Consider the following 25,003-nt stretch of genomic DNA (forward strand, 5'->3'; position numbering starts at 1 on the left):
TTTGACTTTCATCGATTGATGACACCACGTTTTTTCCACAAAATCGTATTGGTCAGGTTAAGGCCCAATGTCTAACATGCTCTTCTCCAATGCCTTTGGCTCTTCATTTCTCATGCTTTGATAAGGTGGTAGGGATGACAATGGAGCTCAAGTTAACCAAGTAAGCTTTTATGTCATGGTGAAAATTGAAATTTATGTTGATGATATAATTAGAAACAAAATGGATTTGGCAAGACTCAGATACTAACTTAGATATTGGAAGTATCCTTATGTTCCGGTACATTAGATAAAGAGTGGTGAAGTAAGGCTCTTGTTCATTGAAAGTAATGTCCGCGGCACAGAGAACTTTTTATGGAAGATAATAACAGTTGAGTTGAGGAACAAAGATGGTAGAGCTCATTTTGTTATTTAGCATGTCCAATCATCTTTCTTAAATCTTTGTCTAGTGTACACTAATGAACAAGTACCTAAGGCTGCGTTTGGAAACGGGGACAGGACAGAAATACAGAGACAGTTTTGATTTTTTGTCTCTGTCCCCGTTTGGAAATGAGAGACAGATACAAAAAATCAATTTCTGTCTCTGTCTCCGTCGCCAACTGAGCCCTTTTTCTGTCCATTCGAAAATCGGAGACAGCGGATTTTAGACGGAGACAGAAGAAGTTAAATTACCATTTTACCCACAAAACCCTCAGCTAAACCCTCAGCTAAACCCTCAGCTGTTCGCACCTTCGCACCCCTTCCTCACGCGCCGCCGTTCGCACCTTCGCACCCTCCACCTGACGCGCCGCCGTTCCTCCACCCTCCACCCTCCACCCTCCATCTGGCTCGTCAAAGGAAGGGCACCTTCGCACCCTCATCCCTACACCTGACGGTGCGGTGCGGAGGACGAAGAGGGAAGGCCGCGGAGGCGATCGGCTCCGGAACGCGACGCGGTGCGGAGGGAAGCAGGCGGTGCGGTGCGGAGGACGAAGAGAGAAGGCCGCGGAGGCGATCGGCTCCGGAAGGCGACGCGGTGCGGTGCGGTGCGGTGCGGTGCGGTGCGGTGCGGAGAACGAAGAGAGCAACAGGAAGGTAAAGTTAAGGGTTACAAAGGGTAATTTAGTCTTTTAACTTAGAGATTCTGTTTCTGTATTTTGTATTACCAAACATAAGACAGATACAATTTATATTCTGTCACTGTCTCCACTGTCTTCTGTATTTTTGTATTTCTGTCACTGTCCCTCGTGTCCCTCGTTTCCAAACGCAGCCTAAAGGATTGTCAAAGTTACTAATAAGAGATGCTAGCATCTTGACCTTTTCGAAGTGTGCTATAGGTGTTGTTTTACAACTTCTGACAATTTTATTAGTTAAATTTTGTAGAAAATATGGTGAGAGATAGAGTAAAATCTAATTAAGGTTGACAAAAGGAACACATCCATGAAAGCCTGGAGAAGGAAACTATAAAAAATTGGCAATGAAGGTCGAGCAATAAAGATAAACTGCCAATGACTAAGACTAGAGAAAGGAATCATAAAAGGAAGGAAGGAAAAATGAGCAATGATGGGTGAACATTAGAAATAACGGCTAATAGTGAAGATTAGAGGAAAAAATCATGCTGTAGATGAAATATTTTATTTTTTTCTTTAGAAAATATAGTTGATGAAGGTTAAAAGAAAAAAACTCAATACAGTGAGAAGGTAGTATCCGATAATAGATGAGTATAGGGAATTAATGATGGTGGTGAAACAAAACAGTGAAAGGTGGAGATGACTATACGGAGGATGCAATGAAAGAAACGACATGTGATGATAAAAAGAGAATTGATTTGCAATATGTTGATTGCCATTAACATATGAAAATTCCAACACGAACATGCTTTAGTTTCCACATATTCCACAGACACACATATATATAGAGAGAAGTTTTCTAGGAGATTTAGTTAAATATTTAAGTTTTTTTAGTTGCAAAGAATAATTTTTTACTTCAAATACCTAACACATTTAAAATCCAAAATGTTATGCACTAAATGTAAATAGCGTTAATATCATATGCCTACTTGTAATATTTGTGTTAAAGTCTTAATTTAGTCTCCTTGTATTCTCTCATAAGTTACAAATCTGGATTTAGTGACCATGCCTCCCTACGATGGCAATCCTTTTCTGCTCGAGCGACTTTTAAGTCTTAGGGATGCCTAGCGCCTCAATTAAACCTTCATGATTAGACATTCCTTATTGATTGAGTGGTTGAGCACCTTGATTCTAGTTTGTGATTCTGTTACATCTTAATTCCACCTCTATTATCCAACGCTACATTACTTCCTACCAAAATTTATCTCATCTTTAATGTTCTAAAATTCAATTTGGGTGGCCACCTAGATGAAATGGAAAACTGACCACTTTGCCTAGCTCAGGGACCCGCGGTTCGATCCCCAGCTACGGCGTATTTGGAATTTTCCTCCAAATGAGGAACGCAATCAAAGGATGCTGGGCATCTGTATTGACCGCCGTTTGCGCTTCCCGATTTACCCTGGTGGTCGGTGGGAAACTTCCGTGGGATCGGACCGACCACCCCCAGAGATGTGGCTACTGGGATTATCATTTTTTTTAAAGTAGTCTCATTAGATGGCTGTTCCAAAAAGAGGTCTGGGTCACCTAGATAGCCTAGGCAACTCTCTCAAGTAGTTCGAGATGTCAAAGCGAGTAGTTCAAGTGGGTTATAACAACAACGACTTTTCAAAAAAGAAGTTTGGGTCACCTAGATAACCTAGGCAACTCTCTCAAGCAGTCTGAGATGTCAAAGCGAGTAGTTCAAGTGGGTTACAACAACAACCAAGTCTTTATTCCACTAAATGGGATCGATTATATAGTTTCTCTGATCATTGAGCTCGATCCTTTACTATATTCTCATATTTAAATAAATTTATGTTGTTTTATCGTTGCTAGTCAAGTTTTCTTTAATCTCCTTTCTCTATTAGTGTTGTATTTATCGTGGTCTCATATAATCTAACTGGAGTATGTATTGCTCAACTAAGTACATACTCGTTTCATCTTAAAATGTGACTCCAAGTTTTCCCTATAATTTTGACTTTCTTTTTAATATTCTTATTTTTTATCTTGTCCTTCCTCATATGTTTGTATATCTGCTTTAACATTCTTATTTTCATAATTCCTTATCTTCTGCTTATGTGCTTGATCTATGATCTAACATTCAGCTCTATAGAACATATTAGGCCTATGGCCATTTCATAAAATTTTCATATAAGTTTTAGAGGTACTCAAGTATCTTACAATCATAAAAAAATATCTGATATCCTCCTCCATTTCAACCATCTTTCTTATATCCTATGTAAATCATCTCTAACAATTCTTCCATCTTTTTGCAAAAATGATTCTACATATTTAAAGCTTTCAATTATAGGGAATTTGTCGCTTTTATCTTAACAATTATTTTGTCATATCTACTGCTGTTAAATTTAAATTTCATATATTCTGTCTTTATTTTACTAAGATTAAAATCTTTTACTTGTAGTGTTTTCGATTAAATTTAGAGTTTAGCATTTGCTCCTCAACATGCATCATATTTATGTGTCTCAGATTTGTTTAGTAAGTTCATCTTACTAACAAGATATGGACTTAAAGTTAATCTGTAATGTAATCCTATCTTTATAGGAAATACTTCGGTTAATCCACTTGCAATTGTCACTCTTTTCATTACGATATATTGTTTACTGATTGTTTGTTCCCAAGTTACTGGACTATAACTTAGCATCTCTCATAATTGGAGCACTTATCAAGTGTGCTGTATTTGATTAGCTCTGGATTTCTGGAAGGATGTATCTTATTTCCATGTTATTTAGCTTCGTGATGAAATTCTTAAGATCCACAAACCTATCATTTTAAATTTGTCAAACAAAGCAGATTATGGCAATTCTGTTTTTAAGCACAGGTTGGTTGCACTGAACAGAGTAAAGCAGCCAGAAGCAATGAGAAGCTTCAGTCTGAAAGGTGGCTTTCTAGAGATCTGCAAAGAGCTAAGATACCTATTGGTGCAAAATTTCAAGCAGTAATCCCAGATTGGACAGGCAGACCTTCTATTGGAAGGGGGAGGCAAAATACCTGTCAGTGTGAACTACCACAATCTGCAGAATGTGTTAGATGCCACATTGCAGAAAAAAGGCAACAACTAAAACGTGAACTTGGCAGGGCTTTCCACGATTGGGGATTTGAAAGTATGGGTGAAGCAGCTGCATTTTCATGGACCGAGGAAGAAGAAAAAAAGTTTCGGGATATAGTTTTTAAGAATCAGCCATCTCTAAACAAGAATTTTTGGGACGAGCTTAAACTCAATTTTCCTTCTAAGACAAGGAAAAGCTTAGTTAGCTACTATTTCAATGTGTTTCTCCTGGGATGGAGGAGGTACCAGAACTATGTTACTCCAAAAAATATTGACAGTGATGATGAAGTAACTGAGTTTGACGTCGCAAGTCATTCTTTTCAAAATCACTTCTGTCTTCCGAACGGGCAAAATGGATATACATGAAGATGATGGTCAAAATGTAGCATTGAAGTCCATTAATGTGGGAATTTTTGAGTGACCGTTGCTACACTGAAATACAGCTAAAGATTTTTGGTAGTTCATTGGTTTGAACTTTGGCGATTACCTGTGATTCAGACATTTCCAGAGGTACAGCCCGATGAGAAGAGGTGGTTCAGAGACAATGGCAATTTTGCATGATATTGGAGATATGCTGCATTTAGGTTCTTCTGCTATCAGTATTTTGTTTGACAATTTTTCCTTTATGGTAAAAGAAAATGTCAAAAAATCAAAAAATTGTTCCTACAATCGAGCTAACTGTTAAAGGTAACTGGCTTTGCTCCTTTTTTTTTCTCCATGCTTAAGAACAATATTGGGTTTATATAGCGGCTCCAAATACCTAAAAAACTGGAAGGAAATGGTAGAAAATATAATAAAATAACATCAACAGGAAGCTTATCTATGGGCAAAAAAGGAAGACACCCTTCATTATTGTTCTCGTCAAAAAGGTATCCTAATTTTAAAAAAATATCAAAATAGTATTCTGTTTTATTTTTCATTTTGAAAATGTTCCTGTTCTAGTATTGTTGCAGTATGTTTGGTTAAAATTGTTAAAAGTGTAGTAATATTGTTCAAAATTGTTTCTAGTAGTTTTGTTTAAAATTATTATAATGTGTAATAATTTTGGTCAGTAGTCTTAATAGTATGAAAGTGAATTTGATTTGGAGTGATTTTGGTTAAATTGAAGTAATTTTTATTGAGTTGAAAAATGATATTTTGATATAAAAGAGTTCCTCCACCTGTAATAATTTTTGCTGTTTGGAAATTTTTTTATGAATTGGCATTAGGATCTTATGTATATGCAACCATCTCAAATGTTTGTGAGTTCCTCCACCTCAAATGAATTGGCATTAGGAACTTTCTGAAATGTAGCTTATCTAGGTGCCCAATGCCCTTCAAGAAAGGATAATCGCAATTGGCTTGCTTCAACCCAATGGTTGCAAGTTGAGCTAGCATGTTAAACATTGACCTCTTAAACAAGTGCGAGAGCCCTTAGTCCATGAATTCAGAAATAGACAAAAGATAAGAAGTCGACTTAACTACGAAGAAGATGCTAGCAAGTCCTACCTTCCTCATCAATAGTGGATTTCAATCGGAACACCTACAATGAATAATTAAGAATAATGCAATGCATATTAGTAAGATAAATAGGTAAAGTGGCAGGATGAAAGAGTTTGGGTTGACAAACTTCGAAAACCTAGGTCTTGGTAAGTCAATATCCAAGAGAGAGTTGCTTATGGATGGAGCCATTTCGATAAGATTAATCTTCAACAAAAGGATACATACAAGACTCACGAATCTTAGTAAATTCAGCTCTTGCACATGAAAATTGCAGACCTTAATTAAGCCGATATCACGATGAAAATGATGATTGAGATCTACAATGGACTGAACACTTTGAAAAGAAGGTTGCATTTAGAATTATATTTTTTACTTCGTTATGCAGGCGCCGTTCGCCGCCGCCGCCGCCGCCTTACGGCCGATAAAGCTGACGGAAGGATTGGACGTCTGGCTTATCCATCCAAGGAATAATGAAAAGAACTCCTAAAGCAGAATCTATCGAATGAAGCACAAAATAACGCAACGGAGCGAGATGACAGAGAAAAAGAGAGGGGAAAGGGAAAGCGATGCATCGCATCGATTCTCGGCGGGGTATCCACGCTTCTTTTCCTATCTATCTGCCATCTGACTGAAAGAGGATTCCCAAGTCTTTTCTTGTTCTCTTTTCGTTTTCTTTAAATCTCTAAGGGCAACTCCAACCCATCACCAAAAACCCAAATTTAATATAATTTTTACACCAATTCCCTCCAACCAATACCCCAAACCACATCACCAAATTTGGTGATGCCATTTTTTTATTTATTTTTTGTTATATAATTAAATATAAATATAAAATAATATATGTTATTGTATTTAAAAATAAATATAATATATATTATTAAATATCATAAATAAAAATAAATTTATAATTATTATTTTAATTATTAATTATTTATTATAAATATATTATTAATTATTTATTATAAATATAAATTAAATGTATATAACACCATATAAATTAAATATAAATAAAATATTAATTTTAAATATAATAATTATCATAAATTAATTATTAAATTAAAATATATATTGATAATTAAATTATGAATAAATGAATAAAAATAAATAGAATATTCTAAAGAATATTCCTTTTTGGTATAAAATGGTGTGAGTGGGTTGGAGTTAAAATAGTGTTTGGTGTTGAAATTGCACCATTTTGGTGTGAAAATGACACCAAATTTGGTGATATGGGTTGGAGATGGTCTAACCACCATTGTTACCAGCAAATCGAGAGATCGAGGGACGCTTCGAAGGGGGAAAAACCCTTTTTTTCTTCTTGTTGCAGCAGTACAGAATCAGAATGGAAGTGAATTCATCTTCGGCTCAGGAGAAAGGCTATGATTACACGTTCAAAATAGTGCTGATAGGGGATTCCGGGGTGGGTAAGAGTAGCATCATCCTCAACTACACCTCCGATAATCAAGGTGGCCTTCCGTCCCCAACAATCGGTGAGTATACCCCTTCCTCCTTAACTCTCGTCCTGAAATCCATAAGGCATGCAGCTCCGTGTTCTTGTTTGATATGGACAACAACTTAGTCGCATTCTTTTGATGATTTCATTTGGAACTCGTAGGAGTTGATTTCAAGACCAAGATTCTTACATTGGATGACATGAAAATAAAGCTTACAATATGGGACACTGGTTAGTTATCTGAAGTGAACTTAAATCTTTCTTGGTCAGTAATCAATGTTACTTAAATAAGCAAGGAGATTTAATCATCGAGCTGGCATCAGTTTAACTAAATCTGCAACTATGTTATGAATTTACTGCAGTTTTTTTTTCCTTCTTCCTTTATGGCTATGTTTGTCTCTAGTATAATCTACTATAAGTTTCAGAAATTTATTTTTAGTAACCAATATTTAATCAAATAGGTGTAAGACCAGACTATTTCACAAGTGTAAACCATTGTAAACAAATTGGATGAATAAAACATTAATATCCAAAAACTATTTGAGTGTCGACAGTGATTGACCTGATTTGATTGAACAAAAATATGACCTTGTACACAAGCGTGGTTTATGGAAGCGAATTAACAAATGTTAATTCGAGTATGTGGTGCTAGTTCTCATGAGACCAAGCTAGAGAGATTGACTCGTGTTCACTATTGTGCCAAGCTAGAGGGACTACCTCACATTCACTGTCACACCAAATCAGAGGGACCACCTTGCATTCATTGTTGAGTTGCACGGGAGCTGAAGGGATGCGCCTTGTGCAACAATTTTAGCCATGCGCATCATTGCTCTAATGGATGATAAGGTCAAACATTGTGACTAACGTATGAATGTTAAGGGAAGGTCGCAAACATTCAGTCTCATGCCTTTGCATCATCAACCGGAGGAACATGCTAAAGTGATCATATTCTAAGTTAAAGGTTATTGTATTTTAGGAAACGATTGCCAATAAATCATAATAACCTAGGAGGGATAATATCACCAAAAGAAAAATGGTCCAACCCTTGCCTTGACCTACTACTTACTCGAGAGGGTGTGTTGACTCACCGAACTTGTGACTCGACGACCAATGATATTATGTTAGTGACAACTATACCTAAAGGGGGTGCATTGATCATGGTTTGAAATATTGAGTCGTGTCACTTGATAAGGACGATTTTACCATTCCGACATGGAACCAACACCAGTACCCTACTGGCACAACTCGCATGAGAATTTCGTGTGCGTTCTCGCGTGCGTCGAGTTGTGGCACAGTGTGCGATAGAAGCAATCAATTCGATTCCTTCTATCGATCATAAGACTATGGTGAATAAAAAAAGTTATATAAACGATGAAGATTTACTTGGAAGCATTGGTTAGGGTGACCGATGGGAGATCAATAGTGGTGGCATGACGACCACTCTTCAGACAACCAAGTACGATAGTAAATTTTTATAGATTTCAATTTTATTATTTGAGGAGCGGGGAGAAGTGGGTGGTTGACTAAAAAATCACAATTGATAGCGGAATCAAGAGTAGGAGAAAGTTGGCGGCGGAATCGTGAGCAGACGAAGAGGAATAATTGCTAGCGGGAGAAAAGGGGAATTGGGATATTTGGGCTTTATTAAAAATTTAATATAATAGTTTTAATTAAAACTATTTTATTAACATAAAATATAAATTTATATGTTATAATCAATGTTATATCTATTATTTAGTGTTATCTATTTTCTTATAAAATATATTATTTAAATTATATATATATATATATGTAACTGTATATATATATATATATATATATATATATAATTTTTAATTAATAATTAATTACTATAAATTGTAACTATATCTATTATTATATAAATTAGTAATTAATTAACTAATATAATTAGTTTATATAAATTTTTATTTTTATTATTTTTATAAAAAATTAAAGTAAAAAAATAAAAATATTTTAATTAAAAATTTTGAATTCGTATTTGTAATTTATTCAAAATCAAACTTTAAATTATTTTATAAATTAAAAATAGATTAAAATTTTAAAAAATATTTAAAATTTGAAAACTTTTAAAAATTTATAAATAATTTTAGAATTTTATGAATAATTCTAAAAATTTAATTGTTAAAAAAATGTAAAAAAATATAAATTTAAATCTTCTAAATAAATTTAATTTTAGATTGTAATATAAACTATATATATATATAAAAACTATAGTATTTAATATACATATTATACGGAATATTTATAAATTGTAACTATATAAATATATATTATATAAATCAATAAGCGCATTCACAATGGATACTCTAACAGGGTGTTATTAACATCCCATTGGTGTTAAACACCATTGTGGAGGGGTGTTATAACACCCCTCCAGTTGAACACGTTCAATTAAAAGTGGGGTGGGCCAGCCACGAGGCTGACTCACCCCACGTGTATTTTTTTAAATTATATTTATTAAAACGGTTAATTTTAATGACTATTTTAAAATTGAATAAAATTTTATTAACGGTTAGTTTTAACTTTTATTAAAAAGTTATAAATTTTAAAATTAAAAATTGAATAAAATGGTTAGTTATTGTAATATGATATAATTTTAAGATGATTGAGTGGACGGTGCGACCCATAAATAATGAGTGTTAATGTTAAAAGGAATGTAGATGAAAGAGATATGTTATTATAACGAGTATGTGGCAGTGACCCCTATGCTTTTTAATGAGGTGGAGAGTGTTATAATGGGAGTGGGTTGTGGATGCTATAATTAATTAAATGAACTAATAGTTAATTTATATAATAATTGTACATAAATTAATATTTTTATATTAAATAAAAAATACAAATAAATTAAAGTAAAAAAATAAGAAAATATCCTATTAGATTATTGTAAAACTATTAAAGGAGTCTTGTTATAACTTATTGTAAATCTTTTTTATTAACTATTCTCTATATTAATGTCAGATTTTTTACTTGGCACACAAAATATTTTACTTAACTAGTGGTAGATTAGAAGATTGTATGAGGACTAGCAAATTGTTTATGAACTAAAAGTTTTAAATTCATTCGAATAAATCAAACTTTAAATTATTTTTTAAAAGAATTTTAAATTTAAAAAAATATTTAAAAATTAATAAATAATTTATTTTTTAATTTGTTAAATAATTTTTAAAAATATATGATTTTAGATGTTTTGAATAAATTTAGTTTTAGAACTATATATAAATATATAAATTGTAATTTTCAATATATATTATATACTATAACTATGTAAATATATATTATATAAATTAATAATTAATTAATTAAAATGATGCTTAATAATATAATTATAATATTTATTAATTGATTTTTTAATCTTATTAATCTCCACATCTATGAATATAAAAATTTTTATCTTAAGATAAAAATTCTATCATTCAGTTTAATAGTTATTTAAAAATTTTAAATAATATTTTTATATGAAGGTATTTACTTTATTTTTATTAAAATTAGATATTCTTGTCATTTTTTGTCAGATTATTTTCTTATATTGATTTTGTTAATGTTGTAATTATGAATTATTTGATCTTTTTGCTATTAATTTTTTATAATGCATAGGTAATGATACCAAAATAATAATCGTATGATCTAGCTTAGAGACACATGTGTCGATTAGATAATCGATTTCATTGGCAATATTTGCATTGCAATATGATTGGATATGATGGTGGGGCCATACACATAAAACACCATCTTACTAGTGGATATCCAGATGTTTCTAAATATCTAAAAGATTCTCAAGATGTCGTATAATCAAAGAGCAACTTGATGACAAAAAAGAATTAAAGTATAATAACAACAACGTGAAATTTTTTTATAGGTGGAGCTCTAGAGAATCAGTTTATGATGAATTTGAAGGTCATGGTGAAGGCCCAAATGAAGAACTTTTAGCAGCTCTTAGTGCCTCTCGAACTCAATATGAATATGAGAAACATATGCGATATAGTGGTAATATAGTTGACACTAATGGAAGTGGATCAACTAGTGCGAGTAGAAGTGGCTTAACTACTACAACATTGGGGAGGAGTGCAAATGTTTGTGTTACTTCAACACAAGGTGACATTGGTTGTTTCTTTCCTTCTATGGGACGAAGGTGCATAATTAATATTGCTGATATTAATCCACTGACATTCTCAGACCAAGTTAGTAAACAGATTAGGATTGATGGTGCCTATACAAGGGAGGAGAAGAAATTAATCGATCAAAGTATTGTTAAATTTTTTTTATTTTAATCAAATTTCTCCCGATGCAGCAAACAACACATACTACTACAACATTGTGTTTAACATTCAAAAATCTGATCTTGGTATTCAACCTCCGATTGCATATGAAATTGTTAGTCCATATTTAGATGAACAAGTGGAGGAGATTAAAACTTGGATCCTATTATGCAAGAATTAATGGTGCTTACATGTGGTTATATTGATGTGTGATAGCTAGATTGGATAATGAGTATTATCAACTTTCTGCTATACTATAATAGAAATGTGATATTTCATAAATCTGTTAATGCAGCTGTAGACTATCATGATGCATTTTACATATATTGTTTGATGGATAATGTAATTCAAGAGATAGGTATAAAACATATAGTGTAGGTGATTACAAACAGTAGTGTCGACTTCAAGAGGGCTGGAGAGTTATTGGAACAAAAGTATTAAATATTATTTTGGACACCATGCACAACATATTGTATTGATTTAATGATGGCTGATATCGATAAACTCGATATAGTGAAGAAGGTAGTGAAAAGAAGTCAATCATTAACAAAATTTCTCTATAATCATCATTGAATCCACAGATTAATAGGAAATTTATTGATAGGGAGATTCTGCAACTAGGAGCAACTAGGTTTGCGACTCATGTTCTCCTGTTAAAGTCATTGTTTCAGAAAAAAATTAGATTGAAGGTCATATTCACTTTGAAGGATTGGGAAGTCTCTCAATACTCTAACACGACTAAAGGTTGGGAGGTGCAAAAAATTACTATATTTGCTAGATTTTGGGACTATATTACAAATATTCTTATAGCAATATATCCCTTGTATGTTGTTCTATCTAAAGTCGATATGGATAAGAAGACACAAATAGACTACGCTTATCACCTAATTTATGAAGTAAACGAGGAAATTAAAAGACGTCTACAATCACCAATCAAGTATCAATATCATATTGATATAATTGCTGTAAGATGAGACAACAAAATAGGAAAACATATTCATTTAGCAGGTATGTATTTTTTAATGACAAAATTTTTAATATTGCTATTAATAATTATATATATTTAATTATTTTAGATTTTTATCTCAATTTGATATATCAATATTGTTATAATCTTGCCACAAATGAAGATCTATTAGTAGCCCTTATAAATGTAATATCAAGACTACAAACAAATAGAGAATTAGTTGTTGAGACTATTAATTAAAGTAGATTATTATGAAAGGCATATGATTCTTTTAGCAATCCTTTTACAGAGTCATACAGATATAAAATGGATGCAGATAAATATAGCAAAAATTATTACAAATTATTGTCATTAAATATAAAAACTATTTTAATTTTATTCTTAATTATTTTATAGCTGAGTGGTAGTTACAATATACAGGATCAATCCTAAATTTGAAAAAGGTTGGCTCTCACAAACAACATCTTTAAGTGGTTGCAAAAGAAATTGGTCAACTTTCTCGCTCATTCATACAAAAGTACGAAATCGTCTTTCTTATCGTCGCTTGGAGAAGATGGTCTATGTTCATTATAATATGCATCTTCAACTAAGAACAATAATTGGAGAAGAAAGAACAAGAGTTTAGTGATGTAGACCCATTTGATATTGGATTTGCCCAAATTGAGGATAATCCAATAATAGATTGGTGGAGCGCTATTGAAGTTGAAAATCCATTACTTGATGAAATAGGAGATCTACCACGTCCATTTCAATTTCTTACTCATTAGATTGGAAAAGTATAAACTAGAGGAGATGTCTATGAGGAAGATGATGATGATGAAACTTTTAGTTAAGAATTTCGATTTTCTAGATCTCGGCCTGAATGTTCTCAAACATCCCAACCTCAAACCCAACCAAAGTTAGTAGATAAAGGCAAACGCAAAGCTCCTGCAATTTTTACTAAAGACAACGAAAAGGCAAAAATCCTACTTTTAAAGGAATAAGTCAATTGAGAGTTAGTAAAAATTCACTCGATTCTGACACTATAGTTCAACGAGAAGTTTGAAATGATGATATCAATGCCAAAAGTAGTACAAGTACTCATGAAAGTGATGACAGTGGTGATGCACATGGTGGTTGTAAAACTTATGTTCCCTGACTCTAACACCAAAGCCTTGGATATGTGAGAAAAGTTACATGCATGCAATCCAAGATGATGATTATGGAACTAGAGCTATTAACAATATAAGGGTGCCATACATGCTAGAGATATAAGAGTGATAAACAAAAGAAAGTTTTTAATTATCGAGATATGTGAGAGGGTTTAGTCGAGATTGATTTTGATCGAAGTTTATTATACTATTAGTCTCTTATTATTTCTCTGATGCATATGATGATCTATTATATTAGAGCTAGGGGACATATGTTTATCCTTATCCTATGCCTGCACCAATTTCGATTCCAGTGGTGTCAATTCAAGTCTAACTTCCAGTGGTGATTCGAGACATGTTAATGGGCATGCAGAGAAATCATATCAATATTGCATATCATGGGATAATTATTTAATTTGGATATTGGAGAACTATGAAATTGATCTAACCAAGATGTTGCATGAACCAATGCTTTCATTTGATTCACACAACTCCTTTGGTATTAATAAGGTAATATATTATGATGTATCAATTTTAATTCGAGTTATTGATATAATCAAATTTCTTTAAAAATATATATTTATTTGTTTTTGTCTAATAATATTAAATTATTTAATAATTGAGAACTTATATAAAATCAATATATAACTTATTTTTAAATACAATAATTGCTATATATATAAATAGAATATACATTTTATTAATAAGTCAAAACTGGAGTACTGTCTTCTCTTTACTGGATAATATAAAATTTCATATTATCTAAATTCATAAATTAGATTGATAATTTTAAATATTTTTGAAATACAAAAAATATATTAAAAGTTACATTTAATTTCAAGAATAATTTGAAGTTGTGAGAGCAATAAACACCTGAAATAAAACCAATAGTGAGTATTTATAATAATCAAATATTAATAATAATAATTTTTAAATTAATATACACTAATATTTAAAAAATAGAAAAAGTATTAAAACTTTATTGGCACGACACAATATAGTATCAAAACCATATCGTTCCGATCTTGGATTGAGACTTCGGTATGGGTCGAAATTTTAAACTATAGCATTGACTAATCCAAAGGGGTGCATCAACTAACTACTTCAGCAAAAGATGGAATTCGCCACCCCAGCGGCTCCACACAGTCGGCCCCACGATCATCTGTGAGGAGATAAATCGAGAAGCTGCAGTTGGCCACAACGGAGGAGAACATTGCCTTGACTTCGCCGAGATTCAACCCTTGCCTATTTCAACAATTCTGCTCCGTCGTAACCAACTCAATTATGCCCCGGGGGCAACTAACTACTAGTTGTGACCCATGCCGCCATACAGATAACCACATCGAACTAAGCGCCGACTAGATGATGAGTTCACCATTCAACTAGAGCTAGTTGGATCAATAATGACATATTTTAACAACAAATTTGATGACTATTTCATAGTCATGACCATCGTGGGCTAAAGTCCTGTAGGGAGAAACTAGAGAAAATCTCTTGGATTGACTTTAAGAGGTTGCAAAAATATGACCAATGACATTGAACCTCATCAAGTTTTTATAGTGAGAAGCTCCTACCATGTCCAACCATAACCCTCAAGTGAAGGACACATTGATCATATAGAAAAAGAATGACTTTCTATATTAAGAATTACAACTTCAATAGGCTAAATGATAGGGTTGTACACTGTGTGTAGTTTAACAATGATGACTAAAGTTTTTGAGATTCTCTCGATAAAAAGTATAAAGCAATAGATGTCAACATAAGGAAATTCATAGTTCAGTAATTCCTAGATTTCAAGATTAGAGATTTGAGATTCGTGATGAGTAAAGTCCAAGAGTTATAGGTAATTATGTAGCAGATTCATTTTGAAGATATGAAAATTTGTGAAACTTTTTTGGTGGTTATGATTACTGTAAGGCAACCATCAATGTGGAATGACTTTAAGAATTATACCAAGCATAAGTGCAAAGAGATGTGACTAGAAGACCTTATAGTCTGGCTTTAAATAGAGGAGAATAGCATATATGAAAAGAGAGCCAACAAAAGGATTCCAATGGGATTGTTCCAACTAGTCAAGCTAAGAATCAATAAGAAGAGGATTCACCCTTAGTTGCCAAAGCCAGAAGGTCAAAAGGTTCAAGGGGAACTACAACAACAATAGGAAACTTAACCACAAAATAAAAAGATCACTCTCTAAGAAGAAGAAACCAAGCAACCAAAAGTAGAAGCCTCAAGGTCAGGTGTACATTGCTGAGATAGAATCACTCACGATTGTAGTGTCAAAACTCATGCTTACCATGGTGGTATTTGAAGCTAACATGGTCGATACCCTAAGCAACTGTCGGATCATATGAGAGTGATACACAACATCTTCGTAGACAAAGAGATGGTCTCTTCCTATACGTTGATCTCTATATGAGATCTCTACTTGGGCAACTCATCCAAGTCAAAGATTGTAGGTCTAGGAAAAGACATACTCAAGTTGTCTTCAAGCAGAGGATTGATGTTAATGGATGTACTGATATAATAAAGATTATAATATTTGGGTTACTACTAATGTAGAGCAGCATGAAATTGGACAAGGGTTACTTACAGAGAATGTTGACTTTGTAGGAAAAAATATCTTGAGAGAGGGGATTATTTTTTTTATTTGGCTGAGTCATAATTTATGGCATGACAATATAGGTCCTGCCAATTATGATACTCTACACAAATTAATATGATTGAATTTATTAGTGAAACTTGAGTTTAACTCAAACACATAGGTGTTAGACTTGTCTAGAGACTAAATTAGCTAAACTACCCTTTCCTTTGGTAGAAAGGAGCATTACACCTCTAAAATTTACGCATAGTAATATCTATAACCTAAAGTTCATACAAATGAGGTGGAGAGAAGTACTTTATTACCATTATTGATGGTTATACAAGACACTATCATGTATACTTGCTAAGAATTAAGAATAAGGCCCTTGAAGTGTTTAAGCGCTACAAGAATTATGTTGAAAAATAACTAAACAAAATAATTAAGATCATCTATAATGATTGAGGAGAATATAGGATACTATTCAAAGAATTTTACTCTGAATCATGCATCATTCACTAAATGACTACCCCTACTCACCTTATTTAAAGATATTGTAGAATGTCAAAGTTGTACACTAAAAGTGATGATGAATGATATCTTGATAAGATTAGGATTATGTCAAAATTTATGGGGGAAAGCCATCCTCGCAACAAACCATATTCTATACAAGGTAGCCTACCATGATAGGGGCAAAACATTCTGAGTAGTGGAAAAGTCATAAGCCTTCCTATAATTGGTGTTTGAAAAAGGTAGAAGTACTTAGTACCAAACAAGTAAAACTTAGGGGCCAAATAATCAATTGCATATTTATCAGATATACATGTAACAATAGTATGTACTATTTTCTAATTCACAAATAAAAAATGATGGGCGTGTATGAAAATACAATTATTGAATCAAGGAATGTGGTATTCTTTGAAGAAATATTTCCACATAAATATGAGAATGAAGTAAGTTCTCGTAAAAGAACTTATAAGTCTACAATTAGCAATCATCAAGCCAATGAAGGACCAAGACACAACAAGAGGAAGAAATTGACTAAAACTTTCAACCTATTTTTCTTACTTATATAGAAGAAGATGAACCAAGGATGCTTATGGAAGAACTATTGAGTCTAGAAGCTCCATTGTGGAGGAGGATATAAATAGCAAAATAGAATCCATTATGCAAAATCATACTTGGTATATCTCGCACTAAATAATAAGTCATGGGAGGTGTAAAGGAACTCTAAAGAAAAACATAAATATAAGGTCCAACTTGTATCCAAGGGTTATGTTAATCGTGTATATATCTGTTAATTATGCTAGCTGTTAATTAGCTTAATTAACTTCCTAATTACAGATAGTTACCTAAGATTGATTCCTAACTTTGTATATAAATATGTCTCATCTTTCAATAAAGGTGTGACTCTTTTCATCTCAAATAGCATGGTATCAGAACCACACTAGAGATTAGAAATAGGGTTTCACATGCCGATGCTTATGGACACATCCTTGTTTGTGGGCTTCCTTTGGACAGTTCAGATCGTAGTATGTATTTTGCTTTGTATTCTCTATTTTAGTCTTCCGTTATTTTTTTCTGGGTTTCAAGGTCTTATGGTTGAAAATAAGTCATCTATTGTGATGGATGTAGTTCCTGTGATGTCTAAAATTACAGACCACAAGCTAAATGGTTCAAATTACTTGGATTGGAGTAAGACTGTTCGCTTCTATCTACGAAGTATTGATAAAGATGGTCATTTAACTGTTGATCTTCCTAAAGATAATTCAAAGCAGATATGACTTAGAGAGGATACTCGCTTGTTCCTTCAGATTCAGAATTCTATTGATAGTGAGATAATTGGTTTGATTAATCACTGTGAGTTTGTTAAAAAACTGATGAATTATTTAGAATTTTTGTACTCTAGAAAAAGGGATCTCTCCTTTATGTATGAGGTTTGCAAAGCTTTTTACTGTATGGAAAAATAAGATCAATCCTTGATCAATTATTTTATGGCATTTAAGAAGATATATGAGGAGCTTAATATGTTGGTGCCCTTTAACCCCTGATATGAAAATTCAACAACGCCAACGAGAATAGAAGACTATCATAAGCATTCTTATTGGCCTATCTTCTGACTTTGAGTCTGCTAAGTCATAAGTTCTCTCTGGTTCTGAGGTCTCCTCTTTACAAGATATATTTAGTTGCATTCTACATACATAAAATACTGCACTTATTCCACTTAGTGGTGCCTTGGTAAGTCGTAATACTAATTATATGCCTGGGAGATCGACTAGTTACAGTGGAAACAAAGAAGGTGACTCTTAGAACTTTGAAACTCGAATGACGAATTTTATTGGTATTGTGTGCCATTGTTGTCGTAAGGCAGACTATACGAAGTTTGATTGTAGAAAGCTTCAGTACAAAAATCAACAAAAACATTTGGCCATATTGCGTCCACTAATGAGGCCTCTGATAAATCCGTCCTTATTTCTGTAGATAAATTTGTCAAGTTCTCACAATATCAGGAATCACTCAAATTTTCATTATCTTCTATCACTGCTATTGCTGATTCAAGTAAACACAACGAGTGTCTTCTTTCCTCATCCTCCAAAGGGATCATTGATTCTGGTGTCACAGATTATATGTTAGGTGTTGTGAAAAGCAGGGGTAGATATGTCTTTTTTCTTATGATCTTAGGGTTATGTTGGCTATATAAACCCATGTACATGTTTTCTTTTTTGCATAAGATAATTTTAACATGGTATCAGAGCACCGTTTTCCAAAACCCTAATTTTTTTTCTCCTCTCCTCTCTCCTGTGCTACGCGGCGCTGGCTTTTCCCCCGATCGGCTAATTCCCCGTTTTCTTTCTCTCTTGCGCCGGTTCACGTCGCGATCAACCTCTGCTTCTGCTTGGCGCCGCTTCGAAGACGGAGGCAGGGCTTTCTCCTTCGGCGTCTTTCCTCTCGATCCAGACGGAGAGGTTGCTCCTTCTTCGGCGTCGTGATCGGTTCGGCTGATCCCCACCTTCGCGCAAGCGACTCCACCGCCACCCGAAGGAAGCTCGGGCTAATCCCATCGCCGGCACAACACCGACTCCGGGATCACCTTCTTTGCATCTTCCGTCGCCGGCGCTTCTCTTCTCTCTCTCTCTTCTGGAGATCGAGCGAGCGAGCGGCGCTCAGGTTTATCGCCATCAGCCGCTTCGTTGCGCTCGTGTTCGCAAAGGAGTGGTCGCTCTTCCTTCGCAGATTCTTCTCCGGCCTCTTCAACGGAGCCTTTCTCACCTCGCCTTACCGCTGGTGGCCTCCTCGCCTTCCTTCTCCTTGCCGTAGAAGCCCTTTGTCCTTTGCACGCCCAAACCCTCTCCCTCTCCTCGGGTGGGCTTTGGGTTCCTAGGCTTGGATCGGCGCCGCTGTCTCTCCCCCGAGCTTTGGCTGGATTTGGGCTGTGAAGTCTTGTTGTAGTCATCCACGCTCTTTGTTATCCCTACGCTCACGCTATATTGTGACAACAAAGCTGCAATCAATATTGCAAATAATCCAGTACAACATGATCGGACTAAACACATCGAGATTGATCGACATTTTATTCGGGAGAGACTTGACTCTGGAGAATTATGTTTGCCTTATGTCAAATCTGAGGACCAACTTGCTGATATGTTTACAAAGGCTATACCCCAAACTATGTTTAATTCTGTTCTTAGCAAGTTGAACATGTTTGATATATATGTTCAACTTGAGGGGGAGTGTTGTGAAAAGCAGGGGTAGATATGTCTTTTTTCTTATGATCTTAGGGTTATGTTGGCTATATAAACCCATGTACATGTTTTCTTTTTTGCATAAGATAATTTTAACATTAGGTAATTCTAATGCTTTTCTACTTTTTAGTCCAAAGCTAACAATCCTACTGTTATTTTAGCTGATGATCTCTATCTTGTGTTCGTGGGTCTAGCACTATTAGTCTTACCCCTTTGCTTCCTCTGTCATCGATCTTACATTTACCTAATTATCCTTTAATTTGTTCTCTGTTAGTTAACTAACTCATAATCTTAACTGTTGTATCTCATTTTTCTTAATCATTGTTTATTTCAGGATCTTATGACGAAGAAGATTATTAGTAAAAGACATGAATTTGGAGGCCTCTACATTCTTGACATACCACTTCTAAATTCTTTTGCTTGCTCGAGTGTCTCCTCTCCTTTTGAGGCTTATTGTAGCTTGAGTCATCCATCTCTCCCTTTGCTAAAGAAGTTTTGTCCATAATATAGTAAAGTATCTTCATTAGATTATGAGTCATGTCATTTTGTAAAATATCATCGTTGTAGTTCGAGCCCTAAATTCAATAAACGTGCTACTATTCCTTTTAAATTAGTTCATTCTGATATTTGATGTCCTTGTCTTATTTTGTCTAAACCTAAATTTAGATACTTTGTTACTTTTGTGGATGATTATTTTTGTGTAACTTGGTTATTTTTAATGAAAAATCGTTCTGAGTTATTTTTTCTGTTTATGTATTTTGTGCTCAGATTAAAACTCAATTCAATGTGTCTATCTGTACATAATGTCAAAGAATATATGTCCGATTTATTTCAATCGTATATGAGTCAGAATAACTTGCTTCATGAAACCTCTTGTCTTAATACTCCATCCCAAAATGATGTGGCAGAACGCAAAAACATACATCTTCTTGAAATTACACGAGCTCTTTTATTTTAAATAAATGTTCCTAAAATATTTTAGGCTGATGTAGTTTCTACAGTATGTTTTCTCATTAACCGCATGTCATCCTCTATTCTTTATAGTAAGATCTATTTCAAAATACTTTTTCTCAATAAGTTATTTCCTGTTAACCATAAGATATTTGGTAGCACTTATTTTGTTTGGGATGTTCGTCCGCATGACACTAAATTAGATCCTAAGTCTTTGAAGTGTGTCTTTCTTAGTTATTCTCGTCTTTAGAAAGGTTATAGGTGTTATTGTCCTAGTATTAACAAATATCTAGTTTCAATTGATGTTACCTTCATGGAAGATACATCTTATTTCTAGTCTTTATTTATTCCGATTCGTTAGGGGAGGATGATGATTTGTTGGTATATTCTTTCAAATCCTCCACACCTATCTCAGAACCAGATCTTGTCAAGCCTCCTATTATTCAAGTCTACTCCATGCGCTAACCTCTTGATTCATATTCTGTACCTCCTCCTTCGTCAGTAGATCTAGTCCTGAGCGACAATCTCTCTATTGCGTTACGCAAAGGTAAACACCAGTATACTTATCCTAGTTATTCTTTTGTTTCTTATAACGACTTGTCGTCTTCCTCTTGTTCTTTTATTGCTTCACTTGACTCTATTTCTATTTCTAAAATTATCCGTGAAGCCATGTCTTATCCTGGTTGGTATGATGCAATGACAGAGGAGATGAATGCTTTAGATGACAATGATACTTGAGACATAATCGATTTCCCTTCAGAGAAATGGGTTATAGGATGCAAATGAGTGTTCATAGTTAAAGCCAATCCGGATGGCTCGGTTATCAGATTGAAAGCCTGACTTGTTGTAAAGGGCTATGCTCAGACTTATGGTGTGGACTATTCTGATATTTTTTCTCCTATTGTAAAATTGATATCTGTTTGATTGTTTATTTCGATGGTTGCTATTCATCATTGGCCTTTACATCAATTTCTTTTTTTTTTCATAGAGATCTTTAGGAGGAGGTATATATGAAGCAACCTCCTAATTTTGTTGCTCAAGGGAAGTCGGGGTAAGTTTGTCGTTTTCGAAAATCTTGATATGGTTTGAAACAGAGTCTTTGTACCTAGTTTGGAAAATTTAGTTAGGTTGTTGACAAATTGGGTATGATGGAAAGCAAATCTGACCATTTTATGTTCTACAAGCAATCAAGAGTTGGTATCATCCTATTAGTTATGTATGTGGATGATATTGTTACTATGGGAATCTCATCTCTTAAGTCTTTCATTTATACTCAGTTTCATACGAACTTGGGAGTGCTAAAGTATTTTTTGGATGTTGAAGTTACAAGGAGTAAAAAAGGTATATTTCGATCTCAAAAAAATATGTCCTCGACTTATTAACTGAGACAGAAAAATTGGAGGCAAAGACTTGTAGTGCTCCAATGACTCAGAACATGCACCTCACAAAAGATGAGGAACTATTTAAACATCCTAAGAGATATCGAAGGTTGGTTGGGAAGTTTAATTATCTTACTGTAACTCGTCCAAATATTGCATATACGATTAGTGTTGTCAGTCAGTTTATGTCATCTCCAACAGTTCATCATTGGACAGCGGTAGAGCAAATTTTGTGTTACTTGAAAGGAGCACTCGGACGGGATATCATGTATGCAAATTATGGAACCACTCATTGAATGTTTTTCATATGCAGATTGGGCAGGTTCCAAAATGGATAGAAGATTTACTTCAAGTTATTGTATTTTTGTTGGAGGAAATTTAGTCTCATGAAAGAGTAAGAAGCAATACGTTATGTCATGATCCAGTGCAGAGTCAGAATATAGAGCTATGACACAGTCTACGTATGAGATAATGTAAATATATCAATTCTTGAAGTAGGACTCAAACCTTCAGTACCAACAAAACTGTGGTATAATAATCAAGCTTTTCTTCATATTACATCGAATCCTGTGTTTCATGAGCGAACCAATCACATTGAAATTGATTGTCATTTTGTTTATGAGAAGATTCAACAAAACTTGATTTTTATAGGATATGTGAAGATTGATAAACAATTAGGAGACATCTTCATAAAACTAAATGAGGTTCGGATTGATTATCTTTGTAACAAGTTGTGCATGATTAATATCTATGTTCCAACTTGAGAAGGAGTGTTAGTCGTATATATATCTGTATATATGTGTTAGTTGTCTATAGACTATAGTAGTATATATCTGTTAGTTGTATATAGCAATATATATCTGTATATATTTGTCAATTATGCTAGTTGTTAAATAACTTCTTATTTGTAGATAGTTACCTAAGATAGATTTCTAGCTCTGTATATAAATATGCCTCATCTTTCAATAAAAGATGTGATTCTTTGCATATCAAATAATAAGTTATAAATAGAGGAAGACTTTGACTATTTTAATACCTACTCGACGAGGATCACATTGATTTGAGTATTAATCACTATTGCAATAACACTCAACCTCGAAATTTACAAAATGGATGAGAATACAACCTTCTTGAATAAAGAGTTAAGGGAGGAGATCTACAGGGAATAATCCAAAAGGTTTGTTGTTGTAGGTCAAGAGACCAAGGTGTGCAACTTGTTAAATCATTATATTGGCTTAAAAGTAGCAATAATAATACACAAAAATAATAATAAAGTAATATCCTCAAAGGATTTTCAAATTAATGAGTTTGACTAGTGTACATACAAAAAGAGCATATCTGAGGCATATGTAATAGTATGTCTATATGTTAACAACATGGTAATCATGGGTAGTGGTTATACTGTAATAAAGACAATCAAGGAAATATTAATGAAACTTTTCAATATAAAGGATATGGGTTAAAGGATATAATACTAGGGATTAGAGTCTTTAAGACATCCAAAGCATGATTTAAAATTTTGAACTGTATCGGAGTTTCGATTTATGATCGAAACAATACGGTTTCGGTATCATGTCATGCCAATACAATTTTGGTACTTTTTTAAATATAAAATATATTGATTAAAAAATATTATTGTAATATTTGATTATTATAAATACTTACTATTAAGTTAAATAAACCAAATAGTTATATGAGTGAAACAAAACAACTTAGAAATTTGCAGTAAGAAGATAAAATCTCACTTCATATGTACAAGAATAAAATTGAAGTAAACATAAGCCGTGTAAAATGGTTATCCCAAGATTGAGATTCGTCATCATATCTTGAAGCGGGTATAAAAGATCGACTGTATGGAGTTTTCATTACTGTCTTGTATTTACCTGCTCGCGGGTGCCTTATATAGGCGACCTGAGTCGACTCAGATCGCCATCTGGGTCGACTCCAGCTGAGGTGGCAGATCAAACTTTATCTCTGTTAACGTTTATCTCGCCTGGGTCGACTCAGCTTGCATTCTGGGTCGACTCCAGCTTCGTTGGCGGCGGAGACGATCAAATCTTGACTCTGGGTCGACTCTGTGCTTGTTCTGGGTCGACTCCAGCAGCGGTGGCGGCAGAGACGATTAACTTTGACTCTGGGTCGACTCAAATTGTTATCTGAGTCGACTCCAGGCCGATTTGGCAGACAACTCGACGCGCAAACCTTGACTTCCGGCTGATTCGGCTGGAGTCGACTCCAGAACCCATCTGGGTCGACTCCAGGTCCGAAAATCAGATTTTCGGCCTGTTTTGGTCGGCTTTTCTTCCTGCACAAAAGTTAGCTTAACATATATAAAAGATATTGAGTCGGTTCGCTGAACCAACTCCGAGTCTTAACTTCGGATCTCCGGTGAGATCCTGGGTTAGACCGGCGCCTACAGTTCCTCGTAGGAACGCGTCTTCACCCACTCCACTCGGGAGAATTTACCTGATGCCAACCAAGTCCTCCTGACTTGTTGGACTTGTGCTCGGCTCTGTCGTTGCCCCCCAGGACTTTAACTGCAACTGATCCTCCTGATCAGTCCAGCCTTCTGCTGCAACTTGTCCTCCTGACCCAAGTCCAGCCTTCTGCAACTTGGTCCTCCTGACCCAAGTCCAGATCTTGCCTGGTGCACGTTGACTCTGCCAAGTCTTCTTGCCTAGCCACACTAGGACTTTAACCTGTTCTCTGAAAACTCACTTCAAACTGGTTAGTCAAACCACATACTTAACTTGATCCTAGTTCCATAATCAAAACATAGGTTTGACCTGCTAGTGCTTCCTGCACTAACAATCTCCCCCTTTTTGATTATGGCAACTTAAGGTTTCAAGTTAAGTTACTTAATCACAATTACCAAAACAGGAGTATAAAAT

General features: G+C 34.1%; 2 protein-coding genes and 1 pseudogene across 3 annotated transcripts in view; all 3 read left to right on the top strand.

Annotated features, from left to right (window-relative positions):
* The window catches only part of LOC141844276 (AT-rich interactive domain-containing protein 2-like), a 17,645-nt gene extending 12,781 nt beyond the window's left edge, over positions 1-4,864 (top strand). Inside the window, exon 2 of one of the 2 annotated variants that reach the window (XM_074732314.1) lies at positions 3,925-4,864. In XM_074732314.1, the coding sequence (XP_074588415.1) occupies positions 3,925-4,518 (594 nt within the window). In that variant the 3' untranslated portion in view covers positions 4,519-4,864. The remainder of the gene's footprint in view (positions 1-3,924) is intronic. The other variant, XM_074732315.1, reaches the window with a different exon arrangement.
* A 2,023-nt stretch (positions 4,865-6,887) lies between these two features.
* On the top strand, positions 6,888-20,229 carry LOC141844277 (GTP-binding protein yptV3-like). The gene is made up of 3 exons (XM_074732316.1): positions 6,888-7,121; positions 7,247-7,315; positions 20,117-20,229. The coding sequence occupies exons 1-3, from the start codon at positions 6,974-6,976 to the stop codon at positions 20,140-20,142; spliced, it is 243 nt and encodes an 80-aa protein (XP_074588417.1). The 5' UTR covers positions 6,888-6,973; the 3' UTR covers positions 20,143-20,229.
* On the top strand, positions 10,703-17,823 carry LOC141844427 (uncharacterized; annotated as a pseudogene).
* Positions 20,230-25,003: the final 4,774 nt, after the last annotated feature.

The sequence above is a fragment of the Curcuma longa genome, chromosome 13, assembly GCF_044706935.1.
Source record: "Curcuma longa cultivar G26 ecotype Majalengka, Jawa Barat chromosome 13, ITB_CL_G26_1.1, whole genome shotgun sequence".
Lineage (NCBI taxonomy): Eukaryota > Viridiplantae > Streptophyta > Magnoliopsida > Zingiberales > Zingiberaceae > Curcuma > Curcuma longa.